Below are 18,382 nucleotides of genomic sequence, written 5' to 3'. Positions count from 1 at the left end.
TAAATATTAAAATTACTTTGTAAGTACTTCCGGTGCATCTGTGTGGCGCAGCGCCATCTTGGTGTCGTTTCATGTTTCATGGCTACTCAACTTAGAGTCATCAGTCATCTGACCTGGCCCCCTGCCCTCTATGAGTGGTGCCAAGCACTAAGTATACTGGTGCAGATGGCATGTATAGTGACACTTGTTCGTCCTTTTTGGAATGTTGATTGGCTGGGTTCTCACCCCATTTTAGCTTAGCCGCAACTCCATTTAAGGCACAGCCTGAGGGCTGACAGCAGCTGGGACGGGGCTCAGATACAAGCATTGCCTGAAGTCTTGTTTGTACTCTGAAACCTTTGTCCCTGGCTTTGAGGGAGAGCAGGGAGTACAGCAAAGACTCAAAAACACCGGTTCACTCCACAGAAACCCACTAGTCCGTACCCTTTGCACTCCAGCTAATCTTTTTATCTTACTCAGCTTATCAACCCAAGCTAAAATTTAATTATTCCCTCTCCCTTTGTTATCTAAATCCCCCCGAACTCCTTAGTGGTAGAGATAGGCATGTTTGGGGAGAATGAGACTTTCTGTAGGGGAAGATAATTAAACTTTAGGGGAATTCATATCTGATGGGGGTGGCTCAGCATTATACAGACATCCTATTCCATGGGAGAAGGGCAGGTGGGATTTTTCACTATACTTATGGATAACCCCAAGTCATATCTGAGATACATAGCAGAGGGCATCTCACACTTCACAGAGGTGAGGCAGTCCTTTCCTTGTAAAGATTCTAACTTTACTTTGGGACCTCTAATTAGAAGTGCTCCCCTAATAAGCACGTGCTCCCCTCCATTGCCTGCTGCAATATACCTGGACATTGCAAGATGTTATCACTAGGGCCTTCTGGGAACATTTGGCTGTGATTTACCAAGCCAGAGGTTTTAGCATGGGGAAGGCAAAGGCTTATTCCAAACCCATGAAGAGATTCCTTGGTAGTGCCACAAGAGGAGGTGCCCTCTGAGCAGGTAGAAGGCCAGGGGGCTAGAAGGAAAAGCTGGCTACATCCCACAGGTCACATGCAGAGAAGCAGAGCTGGACTCCTTCCAAATGAATCCAAGCTCTGTCCCCCTGAATTTTTACCTCTGACTAAGCCCAGGGCTATTTTTATTCTATTAGGGTCTTAGAACACAGAATGTTTAAGGAAGGGGAGAATACAGGTGAAGAGTGCCCATGGAAGAGCAACTAAACCACGGTGCCACTGAGGCAGGAATGGGGTGCTAGGCATCAGTGAGTTATGGTTTGAGGGGAATTATAATTTTTTTTCATAATTATATTTCATGGATGTTCTATGGTTGAAGGACACGGTCTAGGGGACCCCAGAGGAAGGGACCACAAAAGAAGAACAAATATTGGGGTACAGCCATGAAGACACAGCACAGAAACAATTTCCTCACTTGAGGTTTGGAAAGAGGAGAGTCATCTAACTAAGGGGGTCTGTCTGGGCTCTCATTTATGGAAAAGTGCTGAGGTACCCCTAGAAATTCCTAGCATCTAATTTTCCTTGCCGGGCTGCTAAAGTGGCCTCATGCTGACATCTGGTGGCCATATCTGTAATTGCAATGTACAATCTAAAGTGCTTACTGCAGGAATTTGGGGGTACTCAGGGAGGGGAATTAGGGAGAGGCAAAGCTGCAACTCTTATGTAGCCTTGTACTGGGGCTTTCTTTTTTTGCTTCTACCCTATCAGGCATTTTTTCTTTGCATATCTTCCTGTCCTAGGGCTTGGAAACATCCCAAACTACATAAACCTCAAACACCTTGAATCATCTAAGTTCTAAGTTTAGTTCTAAGAAAACTGTCATATTTATATTAAAATTAATTTTATTATGGGATCTTTCTAGGTACAATTCCAGGATCCCAGATAAGAGGTGGGGTCCCTGGGAAGAACTAGGGTGGGCTAAATTTTGTTCTTAATTCCCATTGGCATCCCCACCACCCTGTACCTGGAAAGGGAATTTGCAAACCTGGCTCAAGCTTGTCATCTGGTGGTCATTTAAGAAATTACACTGAGGTCTCAGAAAACATCTCTCTCCCCACAATCATAATTACAGGGTGCTTTATTAAGCCTTGGGAATGGGGAGAAGAGGGCAGGTGTTAGGGCTGTGAATGTAGTTCAGTGGTAGAGTATCTTGCAAGCATGAGGCTCTGATTCAATCCATTGCCCAGAAAAAAAAGCCCTCTTATCCTACCTGCATAGAACTTGTTCCTAACCCCTGCACATTGACCTCCTCCCCTTGGCAGACTGGCAAAGACTAAGACCACCTTCTCAAAAGCTACAAGGCCACAGCTGAGAACCCAGAAAACTTTGTGCCTGGGGATGAGGGACCCATTCTGCTTCTACACACTGCGCATCATATGGGAATAAAGTGGGCACAAGGGGTTGGTGCCTGCCTAGGTTCAAATACCTAGTCTGCTCATTACTTTGGGCAATATACCTAGAGCCTCCATTTTCCCTCCTGACATCACAGGTTGTTCTGGAACCATGTGGAAATGCAGCTGAAACAATTCAGAACCTATTACCATGGGAGACCTGTCCATAAAGGCTCTTCTACCTATTCAGACAAAACATTACTCCAGATGGGACTCTGGGATTTGGGGTGGAAAACTGGCTAGGGCTGCCTTGAGAGCTGAGCAAAGATTTCAAAGAATAGCAAAGACCTCCTTGCCCTAGCACACACAGTGGACCTCAGCACCAGAGGACTCCCTCATCTGTAGCATGGGACTACTGGTCTCTCCCAAGAACTTGCTCTTGGCCAAACCCTTTCTCCCTGATCCACTCTGAGATGAGTGGAGGCCTCCGTCCTCCATCCTTCGGGATCCTGTCCCCTAGAGTATGGTGCTCCCATCTAACCATGGCTCTCCTGGGAGCATACGCAGGAAGTACACCAGCTCCCTTTTCTCCACAAAACCCACATGGGAGGCAGTGCTAGCTCCAGGAGACAAAAGCCAGAGACTCCCAGATCCAAGACATAACCCTCCACCAGTCTGACCCATTAGCCCTCATGATTCAGCCCCACTGACCCAGGGAAGCTGAAGGTGAAAGGGGAGGTGAGAACCTCTTCTTACACCCACAACACCCCCCCACACACACATTGTACAATTTGTGGCTATAGCCACCCCCTGTTTATACCATGGCCAGCCCATATGCCAGGCCTTAGGGAAGAGTTCAGCATAAGTCCAATAATGGCTCTTAGCAGTGCCTGGCTAGGGCTTATAGGGAGGCCATAGTGGACCTGCCTCAAAGCTACAGACTGTAGAGCATGGATATTGCTTCAGAAAGCCTTCCCATCACTCCCTTCTTCCTTGCTTTTAAGGTCTGACTATGCAGCTGGAGCTGGGATATGGGGGTCTCTCCTTTGTTGGCTCTCTCTCAGCTCTTCTTCCAACTCAGCCAGCCCCTCCCATCTCCTTTTCAGTATCTGGGTTCAGGTGGAGGCAATTTGCCTTCTACCAGTTCCCTAGTCTTGCCAACGGAAGCTGTGCTTGGTCCTCAGAAGTCAGGCCTGGAGAAGATCAGTCAGCAATGGCCAGAGCACAGATTTGAGTGCCTCAGTGTACCCCTGGTCCCCAGGTCCATTCTCACTACTTCTGGGTTACCAGGTGTTGCTGACCCATGCTAAGGACCTGTGCCCTAGAGAAACTATGAGGAGTCTTCCAGGTCCCCAGCAGTCCAGGTCACAGTAGGTCTTAGGGATGGACAGAAGACCAGAGACCCAGCTGGAGTAGATCTCAGTTCTAAGGCAGGGTGGCCCTTTGAAGAGCAGAGGGGGAGTGCCAGGGCCCCAGCATGAACAGCCGCAAGCTGGCAGGGCTGAGAGCTCCTACTCTGCTGTCCACAAACACAGATGGGCTGTGAGAGTCAGAGGGAGGTCCTGGTGGAATGTGGGTCATTGTCAGCCATAGGATACTAAGCTTTGCAGGACTGTGGGGGAATGAGGCCTAACAGAACCATGAGGGTCTGTGGATGTCCAGGTTTGGCAGCTTTCAGACCTACTTCTGTCATTGGCAAAATACAGGTATGTCTGGGAAATAATCCACCAATAGTCCCCCGAGAGGAGGCACACATGGCCATTGGGACCTGACTGGCTCAGCCAACCAGAGTCAGTGGCCTTGGCCCAGAGGTCGGAGCTAGTCATTTTGAGAATACGGATGAGGCACTGGACAGATGCTGCATCACTGTGACAACTCTCAGTCTGAGGAGCCCTGGCTTAGGTCCTTTTTGGAGAGAGAGGCTTGTTGGTAACCCTATGTCTCAGCCCAGGCCCAGATTCAAGGGTCAGCCTCAAGGGTATGCAGATCAAAGGCTGGGTTCTAGCTACCCACAGCAGAAGGGTGGCAGGTGAGGTGTTCGTACCAAGGTAAATGTGTGTGTGTGTGTAGGGGGGTGAGGGGGCCACCTGGGGGCCAGGCAGTGAGCCAATGACTCCAAGGGGACTGGCTCAACGCCACTGGGTAACTTGGCGCCAGCACAGCGTGACTGGACCACACAGGGCAGCCTCCACAGCTTCACTTTCGAAGGAATCTGCCTTGCTGTTCTGTGGCCAAGCCAGAAACAATAGTGGGGGGGGGGGGGAGAAGAGTGACACCGTGTCCAGGCTATTCTTCAACTCTCAGACCCCTGGCCACGCCACCTCCAGCATTCTTTTTAAAATTGACCTTCCTTTCCTCTCAGCACTGGGCAGAAGGTGGACATGGGAAAGGGCTGACCCTGTCCCAGATGGGCCTTGCATGAGGCATCCTACACCCTGGGGTCCCTGTAAACCCAACTTCATGTGAAAACCAGGCTTTAGCCTTCCAGCCTGTGTGCCCAAGAAAACTCCAAGCAGAGCAAGAGGCCACTGGCTTCTCTGGCTCCCAGTCTCAGCGCCTGCTAGGGTTCTGGGGAGCTACCACCAAGGTCCTAGCTGGAAACAGACAGCCCGCGCCCCCTGGCCTGTTTGCTTAGCTGTAGTGTGAGGAGTTGCATGGACTGCCCCTCTACTCTGCTCTAGGCAGCGGTAATTCAAGGCAGGCAGTAGATGACTGTAACCTGAGACATTCTAGGAATATTGTAGACCCCTGGACATTTGTTCCTCTGCTCCATGGGCATCTAGGGAGTCTAGACCCCCAAAGGTCACACCCAGCATGATCAGACACCTCTAATTTCTCACACCTCATACCTTCCGGAGTCCAGAGCAGCCAGCCTTTTGGGAAGCCTCTTGGTCCGCGGGAGCGCAGAAGAGCAAAGGGAGAAAACTGCAGCTTCAACAAGGGTAGTAGGGCCTGCCGACTCGGAGCGCCTCAAAAGCAAGGCTTTGCTGCCCTCTGCTGGACGCTTTTATGACTAGCCATTTCTGGCTATATTGTTCAAAATCCACAAACACCTACTCCAAAACACTGAGGGACACCCAATTTGAGCCTCTGAGAAGGCCCCTCGGGGATTTCCTTTACTCACAGCTAGGCCAGAGACCCACCAACCAGTATTTGGTGCTGGCTAGTGGGCAGGTTGACTTAAAAGTTACCTGGTTCTGGGTGCTTTCCACTCCTGGGTTCAGAACCTTTCTGGCCTTAAAAACCTCAGAAGAAAAAGGGGACTTCAGCCCCCCTGAAGCCACATCTCATGTCACTCAAGATCTGTTCAGGCCTGGAGAACATGAGTACAGTAAATATTTATTGATAATGTAAGAAGGCAAATACCGTTCCTGGGCTGGGCTGAGGTGCCAGTTCATCTGTGCCGGGAGCCAATGCAATCTTGGGGAGCTAACCTGAAGGCAGCTACATTGGCAGATCATCTTAGGTGTCTGGAGACCTGTATTGTGAGTGCACAGCAGAAGAGTGACTGCCCTGGCTCCAGGCCTCAGTCACCCCGGGCAGAGCATTAGTTTGAGTCTCTCCATCCCACATATATGGAACTGAACCATCTCATTAGACCAGACAAGAGTACAACGCAGGTGTACTGGCTGTCCTTAGGAATACCCTAAAGGATCCTGGATGGTAGGCAGAGATGGTGAGGGGCCCCAGCAGGGTTGGGGGTTGTTAGGGAGCAGGTCTCCATAACACACAGCCTCAGCATAGCTTGATGAAAATGATTATTACTGCAGGCCCCATGGACAAATGGAGTCCGGGCTCCAAGGGCAGGCAGGAACCTCTGTGCTGTACCCAGAAGGGGCTGAGTGAGGAAAGGTCAGCAGGAGCACCTGAGGCAGGTCTATGGCTGACCTACATGGGGTGAACTGAGGGCTTAGGGGAACCTCTAAAGTTCTCAGCTGACATCTCTGGAGTTAGCACTCATGGTGGTGCTGATCAAAGACTAAGTCTGGCCCGACCTCTGCTCCCTGGGCACTGGGTCTTTTTTAGTGGCTGCTTCTTGCCCACTCCTGCAGGGATTGAGAGGCAACACACGCTTGTCTCTAGTATTCTGCCTCCTCTCCTCTTCAAGTCCAGAAGAGGAGACCAAATGAGAAGAGATAGGAAGGAGAGCCCCAAACCAGAGTTTTGGGAGGCCCCAGGAAGCTGATAGGGATATGCCTCAGCCTAGGCAGGTTAAGGGTCCTGAGGACAACCTGCCCCTCCCTTGAGGCCTGGGTCAAAGGCTCTAGGAGTGAAGTCGTAGACCGGACTTCTGATATCTGGACCACACTTCTGAGCTCTCACAACCCATGCTGCAAAGCTGGGCTTACCCCACAAGACCTGAGGACCCAAAGACTCTTGCTTCCTTCACCTCTGACTTATATGCACTCCCAAGAGTTTGTGGTTCCTGAATGGTGGGGTGCCACATCTGCCCACCCATCAAGGCCCAGGCAGCCATGGCTAATGGCTTTCTGGAGGTTCAGCAGACCCCCACCCAGCCCACTTCCTAGTTCTTGCTTCCACTCTTGCTCTACAGAGACTACACACACACACACACACACACACACACACACACACACACACACACACACACACACACACATACACACCTCCACTGCAGCAGGGTGCCCGTCTCAGGCTGTACTAACAGACCACTGGGGTGTTGTTCCCCTAGAAGGGTCGCAGCCACCTCCTTTCTCCTATTCCAGGCCCAGTGTCCAGCCATCCACCCCCCTGTTCAGTTCTGGCCATCTTTTCGGGGCAGCGCTTGCAAGGGGCTTCTGACATGTCTCTTCTAGGTAGAGGTGTAGTATTGTCTCAGAGAGGAGGTGACTGGGAAGGGGTCCTCAGCATTGCTTTAGGAAGCTTCCCAGCCACCAAGATCCCTGGCCCTGGGTGCAGTTTTCAGGGAGACACAGATTAGTTTGGCTTGGGTGGCAGGTAAGTCAGCCAGGCCTTGGGGTGACCAGGATCACTGCCTAGGCCCCTAAGCTCTCATCTCACTGACAAGTACCACTCAATCTGTGCTCAGTTGGTGCTGAAGAGAGGTGCTCTATGTTGAGATTCTCCAAAGACCTAGATGTTAAGTGACCTTTCCTTAGGACCGAAGATATTTCTAGAGGGATTGCTAAGCAGTCAGGTTCAAGGAATCTGGTGAGAGACCCCACCTAGCTGGAAGGAGAGGCTGAGAAGTGATAGGAGATCCCAGCCCTAAACCTTGCATCATCTGGCTCCCTCAAGGCCCACATTGCCTAGAACTCACTACTGGACCACTCCTGAGAAGCGGGGTTCTGATGCTCCTGCCCAGTGCCTATGGGAATCCTTTAGTATGTCCTTTTACCCATGTGGAATACCTGTCTTGTCCAGAGCACTAAGGGTCCCTGGAGAGTCTGAGAGGGATCGGGGATGTCCTCTGTCCTCCCAGAGCTAAGCACTGAAAGAATGATTTCCATAGCCTTCCAGTTTAAGTTCCTAAGCCTAGTTTCTGGCCCATCAAGGACTCCATCTAAAATAGCTCTGCAGACAGAACTCAGGAAAGCTAGGTGGAAGCTGCTGTTGAAATAATCTGGTCCTCTTTTGTTTAAAAGTTCCCTGGGGCCCCTGAAGGCCCAGAGCTATGAAGCAATGAAGCATCAGCTCCAAGCTGCCATCGCCCATGCCTTCCAAAGACTCCCATCTCTTCTCTATTCAGCTAGAAGCAGCAGGGGTCGGGATCATGGTCCTCCCAGACAACTAAGGGTAAGGGTTATGGGGCTACCTGGAAGTGTTGGCCGCTTTGAGGAAGGAACTGTCTATGTTCCAGATTTGGTGGAGTGGACACCTGTGGTTGCCCAGGGAGCCAAGAGGAAGCTGGGAGTTCAGAGAGCACCAAAGAAGGAGTCTTGGGCAGACTCTATAGGAGCCATCGTGGCCAGACAGGTGGACTAAGCTGGGGCCATACCAGCCAGTGCCCGCTCACATCTGTACAGACACAGACACACACAGACACACAGCTTGTAGTGCTCCTTCAGAGGTTTTATTCATTGCAGAAAGGGGGGCTGGGTCGGGGAGGTGGCTAGTTGCAGTAATTCTCCAGCTGGTAGAGTGAGCAGATGCTGGTGCAGCACTGGTCCACAATGCCTCGCTTCTGCTGGGCCACCTCCAGCGCCAAGGTCTGAAGGTCACCTGCTCCGGGGCCCCCACCCAGCTCCAACTGTGCCACTGTCAGGGAGGCAGTGTCAGAGCAGGCCGGAGCATCAGCAGCACAGATGCAAAGACACACAGGACAATCCAGTCAGGAGCAGCCCAGCAGCCCCCTGCCTACCCCAGGCTTTCTTTCACCTTGGCCCCTCCTGCTAAGTTAGAGCAGGTGGCAGGGACCGCATGTATGTGGGACAAGTCACTGGGCATGGACACAAGGAGCTCCAAAGCCTACACATCCTGCCATCATCCCCCAATCAGTGCTTTATGCCCCCCCCCAATAGGTGCCTATTGTGGGTCCTCCTCACAGGTCTCCACCACCCAGGAGTCTTAAGCTGGATTGTCATTCATTCCCAGCAGCTGCCAAGTTTGCCTAGGTCCCGCTGCCCATGGAAATGTGCACACACACACACACACCCAGTTACCCTGAGACCCTTCACACCCAGGACACAATCTGTGAGGGTGAAGAAAACCAGAATGGTAATCACTGGGGACCAAATTCAGGGGCAGAGCTCACCTTGTGGGTCCTCCACGCCACGCCGGGACTTGGGTGTGTAGAAGAAGCCACGCTCCCCACAGACCAGGTAGAGGGCCTCCACAAGGTGAGAACCACAAAGGTGCTGGTTGACAAAAGCCTGGGCAGGCTTGGGCTCCCAGAGGACCAGCAGGGCCAGCAGGGGCAGAAGGCGCATCCACAGGGCCATGATGGAACAGTGACCTGAAGAGAGGCAGGGCTGAGACCAGCAAAGGGCATGTGAAAGAGAGAGGAGCCCACATCTTCCCTCAAGTCCCTGGAGTCTTGGCCAGGGAGTCAGGCCCAGCGAGGAGGGTACGTACCTGCTTGCTGACGGCCTCTGATTGTAGCTAGTCACGTCGGGCTGGGGGTTACTGGGTCCCTACCAATTTTATAGTCTAAAGCACCTCCTCTCTGCCCCCTGGACTCTGGTGTTTGGCCCATTAAGGGCTCCAGGGGGTGGGTCGGCAGATGGCCAGAGGGGCTGAAGCTGCAGTTTCCAAACACTTCCCTGGTGCTGGGTCTGCAGAAAGCTCTCATTGGACGTCAACACCTCTACTTAGCTCTAGGGTAATTAGAGTCTTAACAAGGGGCAAGGTGGCCTGATGATCCGGTTCACAGCAGGGGGCATTGTCCCAGTGAGAGTGAGGCTGTCTTTGGCCTTGACTGAGCAATTTCCACATCATTCCCCAGGGAGCTAGAGCTGTTGGGGGCCTGATATCTCTGTCCCTTGGACTGTTTCACAGTCCCCATTGATAGCCAAGGTCCTTAGCTCAGCTGAGACCACGGCTCACCCAAAGAGGTAAGAACAAAGCAGAATTCAGGCACCAAGGCACTTGCTGGTCCCTTCCCTTCTATCCCTCCTTGCACAAACCCATTGAGCACTCAGGGGTCAGCTGGACTGAAGCCCTGTGGTACATCCTCCTACCCCAATACCCCAAGACAAGCACCTGAAGACCATCAAGATCCCCACCAAAGGTACAGAGCTCAGAGTTTCTTCCTTGATCTCTTAGTGCAGGCTCTACCCTGCTACAAAACCATTCTCAGACTCCCCTTGGAGTGATTGGAGGTCCCCCAACTCCTCCTATCCCTGATTTGGTACTGCCCTGTTCCCCAAACAATCAGCAAAAACTCTTGGTGCAGTTGCATGAGCTAGAACTCTACCCTATGCAGGGCTTTATAGCCATTACACTAGAACTGTGGGCCCCTTGCTCCCTGCTCCCTGTCCCCCAGGAAGTGCTGCAGCTGTTCACACTTAGGGTATCTGGGACACTACAGTGAATCCACTGGATCAGGGGATATGTGGGTACTTCCAAAGGAGTGCAGGCAAGGAGCAGGATCCAGGTGGGAAGATGGGGGCAGTGGGGAGGGGTGTCCTCAGGACCATAGAGAGGCTAGAGGGCCTTGATGAGGGCCTCACTGGGGCTCCAACCTCCCTAGGAGTCTGTTCTTTTGAGAAAGGAGTCCTGTGGTATAGCTAGGCTTGTCTTAAACTCACAGTCTTCTGCCGGGTAGTGGTGGAGCATGCCTTTAATTCCAGCACTTGGCAGGCAGAGGCAGGTAGGTCTCTGTGAGTTCGAGGCCAGCCTGGTCTACAAAGTGAGTTCCAGGAAAGGCGCAAAGTTACACAGAGAAACCCTGTCTCGAAAAACCAAACCAAACCAAATCAAACCAAACAAACAAAAACTCCCAGTCTTCTTGTCTCAGCCTCCCAAGTTCTGGAATTCAGGTATGTATCACCAGTTCTGGCTCTTCTTGGGACCTTAAAAAGGCTAAGGGCTTTCTTTCTTTATGTTTTTTCCCCCTGTGGCATTTATGCTGTGTAATAATTCTGCTGTATACTGTGTGAATATATGTCACTATGATTGGTTTAATAAATAAGCTGACTAGCCAATAGCTGAGCAGGATAAAGTTAGGAAGGAAGGCCAAACTGAGAATAATGGGATGAGGAAGGGTAGAGTCAGAGTAGATGCCAGCCAGCCACCAGGGAAGCAGGATGTGTAGTAATGAGGTAACAAGCTATGAGCCACGTGGCAAAGCATACATAAGAAGTATGGTTTATTTTAAATGTAAGAGTTAGTAAAAAAGCCCAAGATACTGGCCGATGATTTATAATTTATATTCAGCCTTTGAGTTGGTTACTTGGGACTGGGTGGTTGGGACAGGAAACACATTTAAACTCTTTCTGGGGTTTCAGTGACATACAGGAATAATGCTGAGCATCCTTGCAGGGCTTTAAGCCCTCCACAGGACCACCATGGGGGCGCAAACCTCTCCAAGGTTTCCATGGGGATCACACCTAACTTGAGTCTCAAAGGAGCTCACGCATGTGCCAACACTGCAATGGGCTTACCCCATCCCAAGTTTGCAGCAGGGCTCACAGCCTATTTCAAGGTTTCCTTGTGGCTTAAGGCCTCCCTTGGGGCCTCACATGGTTCAGCATCTGGTTCTCTGTGAAGGTTTCATTGTAGCTCTGGGCCTTCCCTAGAGTCTCAACTGAACAAATGCCTTCCCCAAAGTCTCTGTGAGGTTTTAGAGCACCCTTAAGGGCAATGACACCCAGAGACAGCTCCAGTTTCTCAATGGGGCTAAGACCTTCTCCAGGCATTTTTGGAGCTCACAGCCTTCCTCAGAATCTCAATAAACACCTTGGTCCTGCCATATCACCTATCACTGCTATTTCAAATTCTTACAGCCTTCCCCAGGGTACTAAAAGGACTTAGGTTTTCTCCAGGTGTTCCTGAAGCCTGGTCTGCTTGGTACTCCGTGGGGCTCACACTGTCTCCCTGTCTCTCATCCAAACTCATGGTATTCCTGAGGGTCACAAGGGGACTTAAGGTCTTCCCTAAAGTTTCAGTGGGCATCACTGACTTCCCAAGACCTGAAAAGGGCCTAACTCCTCACCCACTGTGTTAGTTCCTTTCATATCCCCATGAATGAATCTCCCAAAGAAGCAGCTTTGAGGAGAGGTTTATTTCAGCTCATGGTTTGAGGGGACATGGTCCATCGTGGAACAGAAGGCATGGTGACTGGAGTTGGTCTGTCTGTGGCAGCAGGAGCTTGCAGAGGCACTGGCCAGGATGCAGAGTCAGACTGGAAGCAGGGCTGGCCCATAACCCTAAGGCTCATTCTGACGGCCCTCGGCCTATGAGCTAGGCCTCATGTATAAAATCTCCCAGAACAGCACCACACGCTGGGGACCAGATTTTCAAACACACAAGTCTGTGGGGAAAGCTTCACACTTGAGCCATCACACCAGGAACACTCCGTGGTTGCAGTGGGACCCACAGCTTCTCCTAAGGTCTCAAAGGAACAGAGAACCCACCATGGGAGGCCTTGCCTTCTTGTAGCGGGGAGTAGGAGGAGGGAACATGAGGATCTTTGGTGTGTAAAATGAATGAAAAAAATTTTTAATAAAAAAAGTTAAAAAGGAAAAGGTTAAGTATACAGAGAACAAACAGAAGAAAATCAGGTGTCATTGTTTTAAAAGTAGTTGTCTCTAAGACAAGGTTACAGCCAAAAAAAAGGAGAGCTCTTGCATAATTCACTGCATCAGGAAGGCATGTATACATGTGTACATATAACAGAACCTTCAGATAAATGAAGGGGAAACTAACACAAGAAAATAAGGGTAATAGAAATAATAAATTTAATTGTTTTAATATGTTCTAATTATAAGTGCATTTTAATTAATAAAGTTGATAAGTCACAACAATGATCAAACAATAGCGAAAACCTCAATCAATATGAGCAAATAAAAGAACATCACTATGGATTGAAGGAACAGAGGAAAGAATCGTATGAAATATTATCAGAATTATGAAAGAAATCTTTCATCTTACCTCAAGTAAACTCCATGAGAAACACAGCTTCTAAAATATTGTACAAGATTAAATAAAAATCAAATAATCACACACACACACACACACACACACACACACAAAGACTTCTCTAGGATCTCAGGAAAGGCTAGTTTTCCTCTGGATCACATGGGATTGAAGGGCTTGCTCAAAATTTAACATTGTTCCTGGCTCTCCTCCAGGTCTCAGTGGAGCTCATGGGTTTTTAAAAGAATCTCTGAGGTTTGAGACCCTTCTATAGTGTCCTAAAGGTGCTCTCCTCCCTCCTCAGGGCTCAGTAGCCTCACAACCTTTTCCAAGGCCTCAGCAGAGCATGAGAATCTTCCAGAGTCTTACCAGTACTCAAACACTATGTAAGTGTCTCAATAGGGAAGAAGAAGACTTTCTCTAGAGTATCTGTGGGCTTTCACGGCCCAAGACGCCATGGCCTCAAGAAAACTCAGACTTGCCTGAAGTCTTAGCACTTTTTCTTCTTCTTTTATCTCTGTGTTTTAACTAATGAATTGTTTGTCTGTTTACTTCCAAATGTGGAAGTCAAATGACAATCTACAGGGCATGAGTCCCTCTTTCCACAGAATGAGTCCTAGGGGCAAACACAGGTTATCAGGTTTAGTAACCAGTACAAGCTGAGCCATCTTGTTAAGCTCAGATGTCAGTACTTGTTAAACCTTCCCAAGGGTATCACTTAAGCCTAAAACCTGTAGATGGACTTACCAGGGTCTAAGTCCTTTCCAATGACTGAATGGGAGCCTAAGGGACTTCTTCATGGTCTCAAAAACACTAAGGCCTTTCACAGAGACTCATTGGGACCAGGCTTTACCAGGCTCTCAGTGGGGCCTAAGATTTTCTCCAGGAACTTACTGAAGCCAAAGGCTTTTCTTAGAGCCTAAGTGTAGCCAAAGGCTTTCCTCAGGGTCTCACTGTGGCCAAATGTTATTACCAGGGTCTAAATGGGGTCTAATATCTTAGCAGGGTCTCACTAAGTTCAAAGGTTCCCTTGGGGTCTCTGTGGCCTAAAGCCTTCCCATGGTCTCGCCAGGGCACAGGCCTTACCCAAGTTCTCCCAGGAGCCTACATCCTACAAGAGTCATAATGGGGCAGAGAACTTCTCCGGGGTGTGAGACCTTGAACTTATCTAAACTATCACAGAGGATTAAGATCTTACATCAGGTATCATTGCACCTAAGGCTTTCCCTGTATTCTCACTGGGGCCTAAGGTGTTCTCAGGTTCTGACTGGGACCTAAGACATTCTCCCGGTACTTACTGGGGTAGCAGACCTTCTCCCCAGGTTCTCACTGGAGCTTAAGACCTTTCTCAGGTTCTCACTGGGCCCTAAGGCTTTCCCAGATTTGTACTAGGGCTCAAGGCCTTCCCAGATTTGCACTGAGGCCTAAGACATTTTGCAGGCCCTCTCTGGTCTGAAGCCCTATCCAGATGGCCTCACTGGGTCTTAGCACCTTCTGAGAGTCTCACTGGGTCTCATTAAGGCTTTCCCAGGTACTCAGTGGGTCTTAATGCTTTCACTAGCTTATTACTGACTTTGAAGACCTTCCCTAGTTTACCATTAGGTCTTGAGGCCTGAAGGGACTGTCTAGGGCCTGAGGTCTTCTCCAGATTCTCTCTGAGATCCCAGGTCTTCCCCAAGATCTAGGTGGAGCCTAAAGCTGTCTCCAGGATTTAAACTTGCCTTATACTTTCCTTAGGAACTCACTGGGATCTAAGGTCTTTTTCAAAGTTTGATTTGAGCTTAAGAGCTTCTCAGGGCTTCAGTAAGGTATAAGGACTTCCCAGGGTCTCACTGGACTCAAGATCTTTCTATGGTCTCTCTAGGGATCTAAGTCATTCAGTAAGGTCTTTCTGGAACATAAGGTATCTCCAGGATCACTCTAGGGTTCAAGGACTTTACCAGGGTCTCACTTGGGCTTCCTGACTTGACTAGTGCTTAAGGCCTTCCAACAGAACATAACATCTTCCCACATTCTCACTGAGGCATAAGGATTTCTCCAAATAACATCCTTAGCTAAAGCCTTCCTCAGGATCTCACCTGGGCCTTGGGCCTTTCCAGAATATAACAACTTCAGGATTATAATATCTTGCCAAGGGTCTCAAAGTGGCTGAAGTTTGTCTCCAAATTCTAATGGTACATGATGAATTCCCAGGGTCTCACAGAGGTCAAAGGTTTTCTTCAGGGCCATTCTGTGGCTTAAGGTCTGCACAGTGTCTCTCTGGAACTCAGGCTTTCCCCAGGGGCCTCTATCCCTCCAAGGTTTATAATGGAAAACTTCTCCAGGATGTCACAGATACTGAGGACTTATCCAAGATATCACAGAGGACCAAGATCTTATGTTAGGTATCACACACTTTAGGCCTTCCCCATATTCTCACTGGGGCCTAAGGCCTTCTCAGATTCTGACTGGAGCCTAAGGCTTTCTACCAGTACTTATTGAGGTCTAAGGCTTTTGCTCTATGGCTTAAGGGTTACATTGCATTCTCACTGGGGCCTAATGTCTTTACCAGGTCTTCACTGGGTCCTAAGGCTTTACTCAGGTTCTCTCTGGACTTGAGGCTTTCTCCATATTCTCAATGGGGCTGAAGGCCTCTTCTGGGACTTTCTGGATCCTAGGGATTTCTTCAGGTTTTCTCTGAGGCTTAAGGATTTCCCAGTTATCACTGGGACCTAAGGTCTTTCCCAGGTTCTCACTGGATCTTAAGCACTCTTCAAGGTCTCACTGGGGCCTAAGGTCTTCCCATGTTGTTACTGGGCCTTCCCCATATTCTCACTGGGTCTTAAAACCTTTCCCAGGTTCTCACTGGAGCCTACGGCATTACCCAGGCTCCTAAGAGACCTAATTTTTTTCCAAGTTCTCACAGGGTCTATAAGGCTTTAACATGTTTTCAGCAGGTCTGAAAACATTCTCCATATTCTCACTGTGTCTTAAAACCTTCTAAAGATTGTTACTGGGGCTTAAGGTCTTCTCCCAGTTCTCACAGAGGCCTAAGCCCCAGGACCTAAGGCATTGTCTAGAGTCTTTTGATCTTCCCCACATTGTCAGTGGAGCCTAAAACTTTCTTAAATTGCTACTGGGGCTTAAAGTCTTCCCAGGTTGTCACTGGATATTAACACCTTCCCGGTGTTCTCGGTGAGTCTTAAATCCTTGCCCAGGTTCTCACTGGAGTCTAAGATAATTACCCAGGCTCTCACCAAGAACTAAATATTTCCCAAGTTCTTGCAGGACCTTTAACTGTTTTCACTGGGTCTCTAGGCCTTACAAATGTTCTCATTTATTCTAAAAGTTTCTACAGGTTTTCCCTGGTGGTTAAAAGCCTTCTCCAGGTTCTCACTGGGACCTAAGGCCTTCCCCAAAGTTCCATTGAGGCCTTATGTTTTCTTCAGGTTCTCACTGAGGCCTTCTATAGGTTCTCACTGAGGTCTAAGGCCTTCCCCATGTTCTCACTGGATCTTAAATCCTTGCCCAGGTTCTCACTGCTACTAAGACATTACCCAGGGTCTCGCTGGGCCTGAAAATTTTCCCGAGTTCACACAGGGTCTTTAAAGCCTTTAATGGATTTTTACTGTGTGGTGGTTTGAATAAGAATGGCCACCATAGGCTCATATACTTGAATGCTTTGTCACCATGGAGTGGCACTATTTGAAAGGATTAGGGAGTATGGCTTGTTAGTGTAGGTGTGGCCTTATTGGAGGATGTGTCACTGAGAGTAGGCTTTGAGATTATCAAAGCCAGCAACTGGGGCAGAGTTGGGTGTCGGTTCCCAGGGACTGGCTGTGTCCCAGGGCCTGGCTTCCAGAGACCGGACTCTGCATGGGAGAGGAGTCACTCACCTCTTGGTCCAGATCCAAAGAGGAATGCATGGACCACCCTAGGAAGGGGAAATAGATGAGAGCTCCATGAGTAAATTGGGGAGAAGGGATGGACAATGGAGGGTAGGGGATAGGGAATAAGAACATAAGGGAATGGGATGGTTGAGCTGGAACAGGGAGGGAGGGGAAAAGCAGTGAAAGAGATACCATAATAGAGAGAGACATCATGGGGATAGAGAGAAACCCGGTGCTAGGGAAGTTGCCAAGAATCCCAGAGGATGACCCCAACTTTAGTTACTAGCAATAGTGGAGAGGGTGCCTGAGCTGAACTGGCTTGCCCCAGAGATCAGATCAGTGAATATCCTATCATCACAGAACTTTTCTCCAATGACTGATGGAAGCAGATGTAGAAATCCACATCCAATCACTAGATAGAGCTCCAGGAGTCCAGTCAAAGAGAGAGAGGAGGGATTCTATGAGCAAGTGCAGCAGCAGCATGATGGGAAAACATGCAGGGACAACCAAACCAAACTAGAGGGAATTCATGAAAGTTGGATCAATGGTCTCCTTCAGTGTTTCCTCAGACCCTTACAATTTAAGGCCTTTCCCAAAGTCTTAGTTAGATCTTCCCCAGATATTCTCTGGAGCCTAAAACATTTACAGGTTTTCATGGGGGCTCAAGGCCTTCACAAATTGTCACTGGAATCTAAGGCTTTGCCCATGTTCTCACTGGGCCTTAAATCCTTGCCTAGGTTCTCATTAGAGTCTAAGGCATTCCTCAGGGTCTTGGTGGGGCCTAAGGCCTTTCCCATGGTCTCACTGGGACCTAAAGTTTCTCCGGGTTATCACTGAGGCCCAAGGCCTTCCCAGATTGTCACTAGGATCTAAGTCCTTCCTCATGTTCTCAATGGGTCTTAGAGCATTGACCAAGTTCACACAGGAGCCAGGGACTCTCTGGGGCCTAAATTTTTCTCAAGTTCTTACAGGTACTGTAAGGCCTTCAACATGTTTTTACTAGGTTTGAATGCCTCCCTGTTGTGATTATGGCTCTGTGTGCCATGAATGTGTTACTCTGGTTTGGTTGATGGATAGAGCACTGATTGGCCAGTTGCTAGACAGGAAGTACAGTATAGGCAGGATAGGCAGAGAAGAGAATTCTGGGAAGTGGAAGGCTGAATCAGGAGATGCTGCCAGTTGCCACCGCCATGAGAAGTAAGATATAAAAAGTAATGGCAAGCCACAAACCACATGGCAACTTACAGATTAATAGAAATGGGTCAATTTAAGATATAAGAACTAGATAGCAGGAAACCTGAGCTAATAGCCCAAACAGTTTAATTAATAAAAGCATTTGTGTGTTTATTTGGATCTGAGTGGCTGCAGACCCAGGCAGGACTGGAGATAACTCCAGCTACACCTCCCTCATGTTTTGACTGTGGCCTAAAATCTTCAACAGGTTCTCACTGGGACTTAAGGCCTTTTATAGATTATCACTGCAATCTAAGGCCTTCCCCCAAAGTCTCATTGAGGGATAAAGCCTTCCCTACGCTCCCACTGTGGCCTAAAACATTCTACAGGTTCTTACTGAAGGTTAAGGCATTCCTCAGTGTCTCAATGGTGCCTAAGGTCTTTCCCATATT

The 18,382-nt window shown here is 49.2% G+C and overlaps 1 protein-coding gene across 2 annotated transcripts; it reads right to left on the bottom strand.

Moving 5' to 3' along the window:
• Positions 1-8,361: 8,361 nt before the first annotated feature.
• On the bottom strand, positions 8,362-9,577 carry Ins (insulin). Of its 2 annotated transcripts, none has more exons than XM_028872393.2 (3): positions 9,385-9,577; positions 9,065-9,265; positions 8,362-8,568 (listed from the first exon to the last, which is right to left on the bottom strand). In XM_028872393.2, exons 2-3 carry the CDS (start codon positions 9,249-9,251, stop codon positions 8,423-8,425), a joined length of 333 nt encoding a protein of 110 aa, XP_028728226.1. In that variant the 5' UTR covers positions 9,252-9,265; positions 9,385-9,577; the 3' UTR covers positions 8,362-8,422. The 2 variants fall into 2 exon arrangements, with proteins under 2 accessions (XP_028728226.1, XP_037064779.1); XM_037208884.1 differs by having other exon boundaries at positions 9,065-9,281; positions 9,385-9,469.
• Between the last annotated feature and the right edge of the window lie 8,805 nt (positions 9,578-18,382).

The sequence above is a fragment of the Peromyscus leucopus genome, chromosome 1, assembly GCF_004664715.2.
Source record: "Peromyscus leucopus breed LL Stock chromosome 1, UCI_PerLeu_2.1, whole genome shotgun sequence".
Classification (NCBI taxonomy): domain Eukaryota; kingdom Metazoa; phylum Chordata; class Mammalia; order Rodentia; family Cricetidae; genus Peromyscus; species Peromyscus leucopus.
Note: the sequence above shows the minus strand (reverse complement) of the source record. Positions and strands in the feature narration are given on the sequence as shown.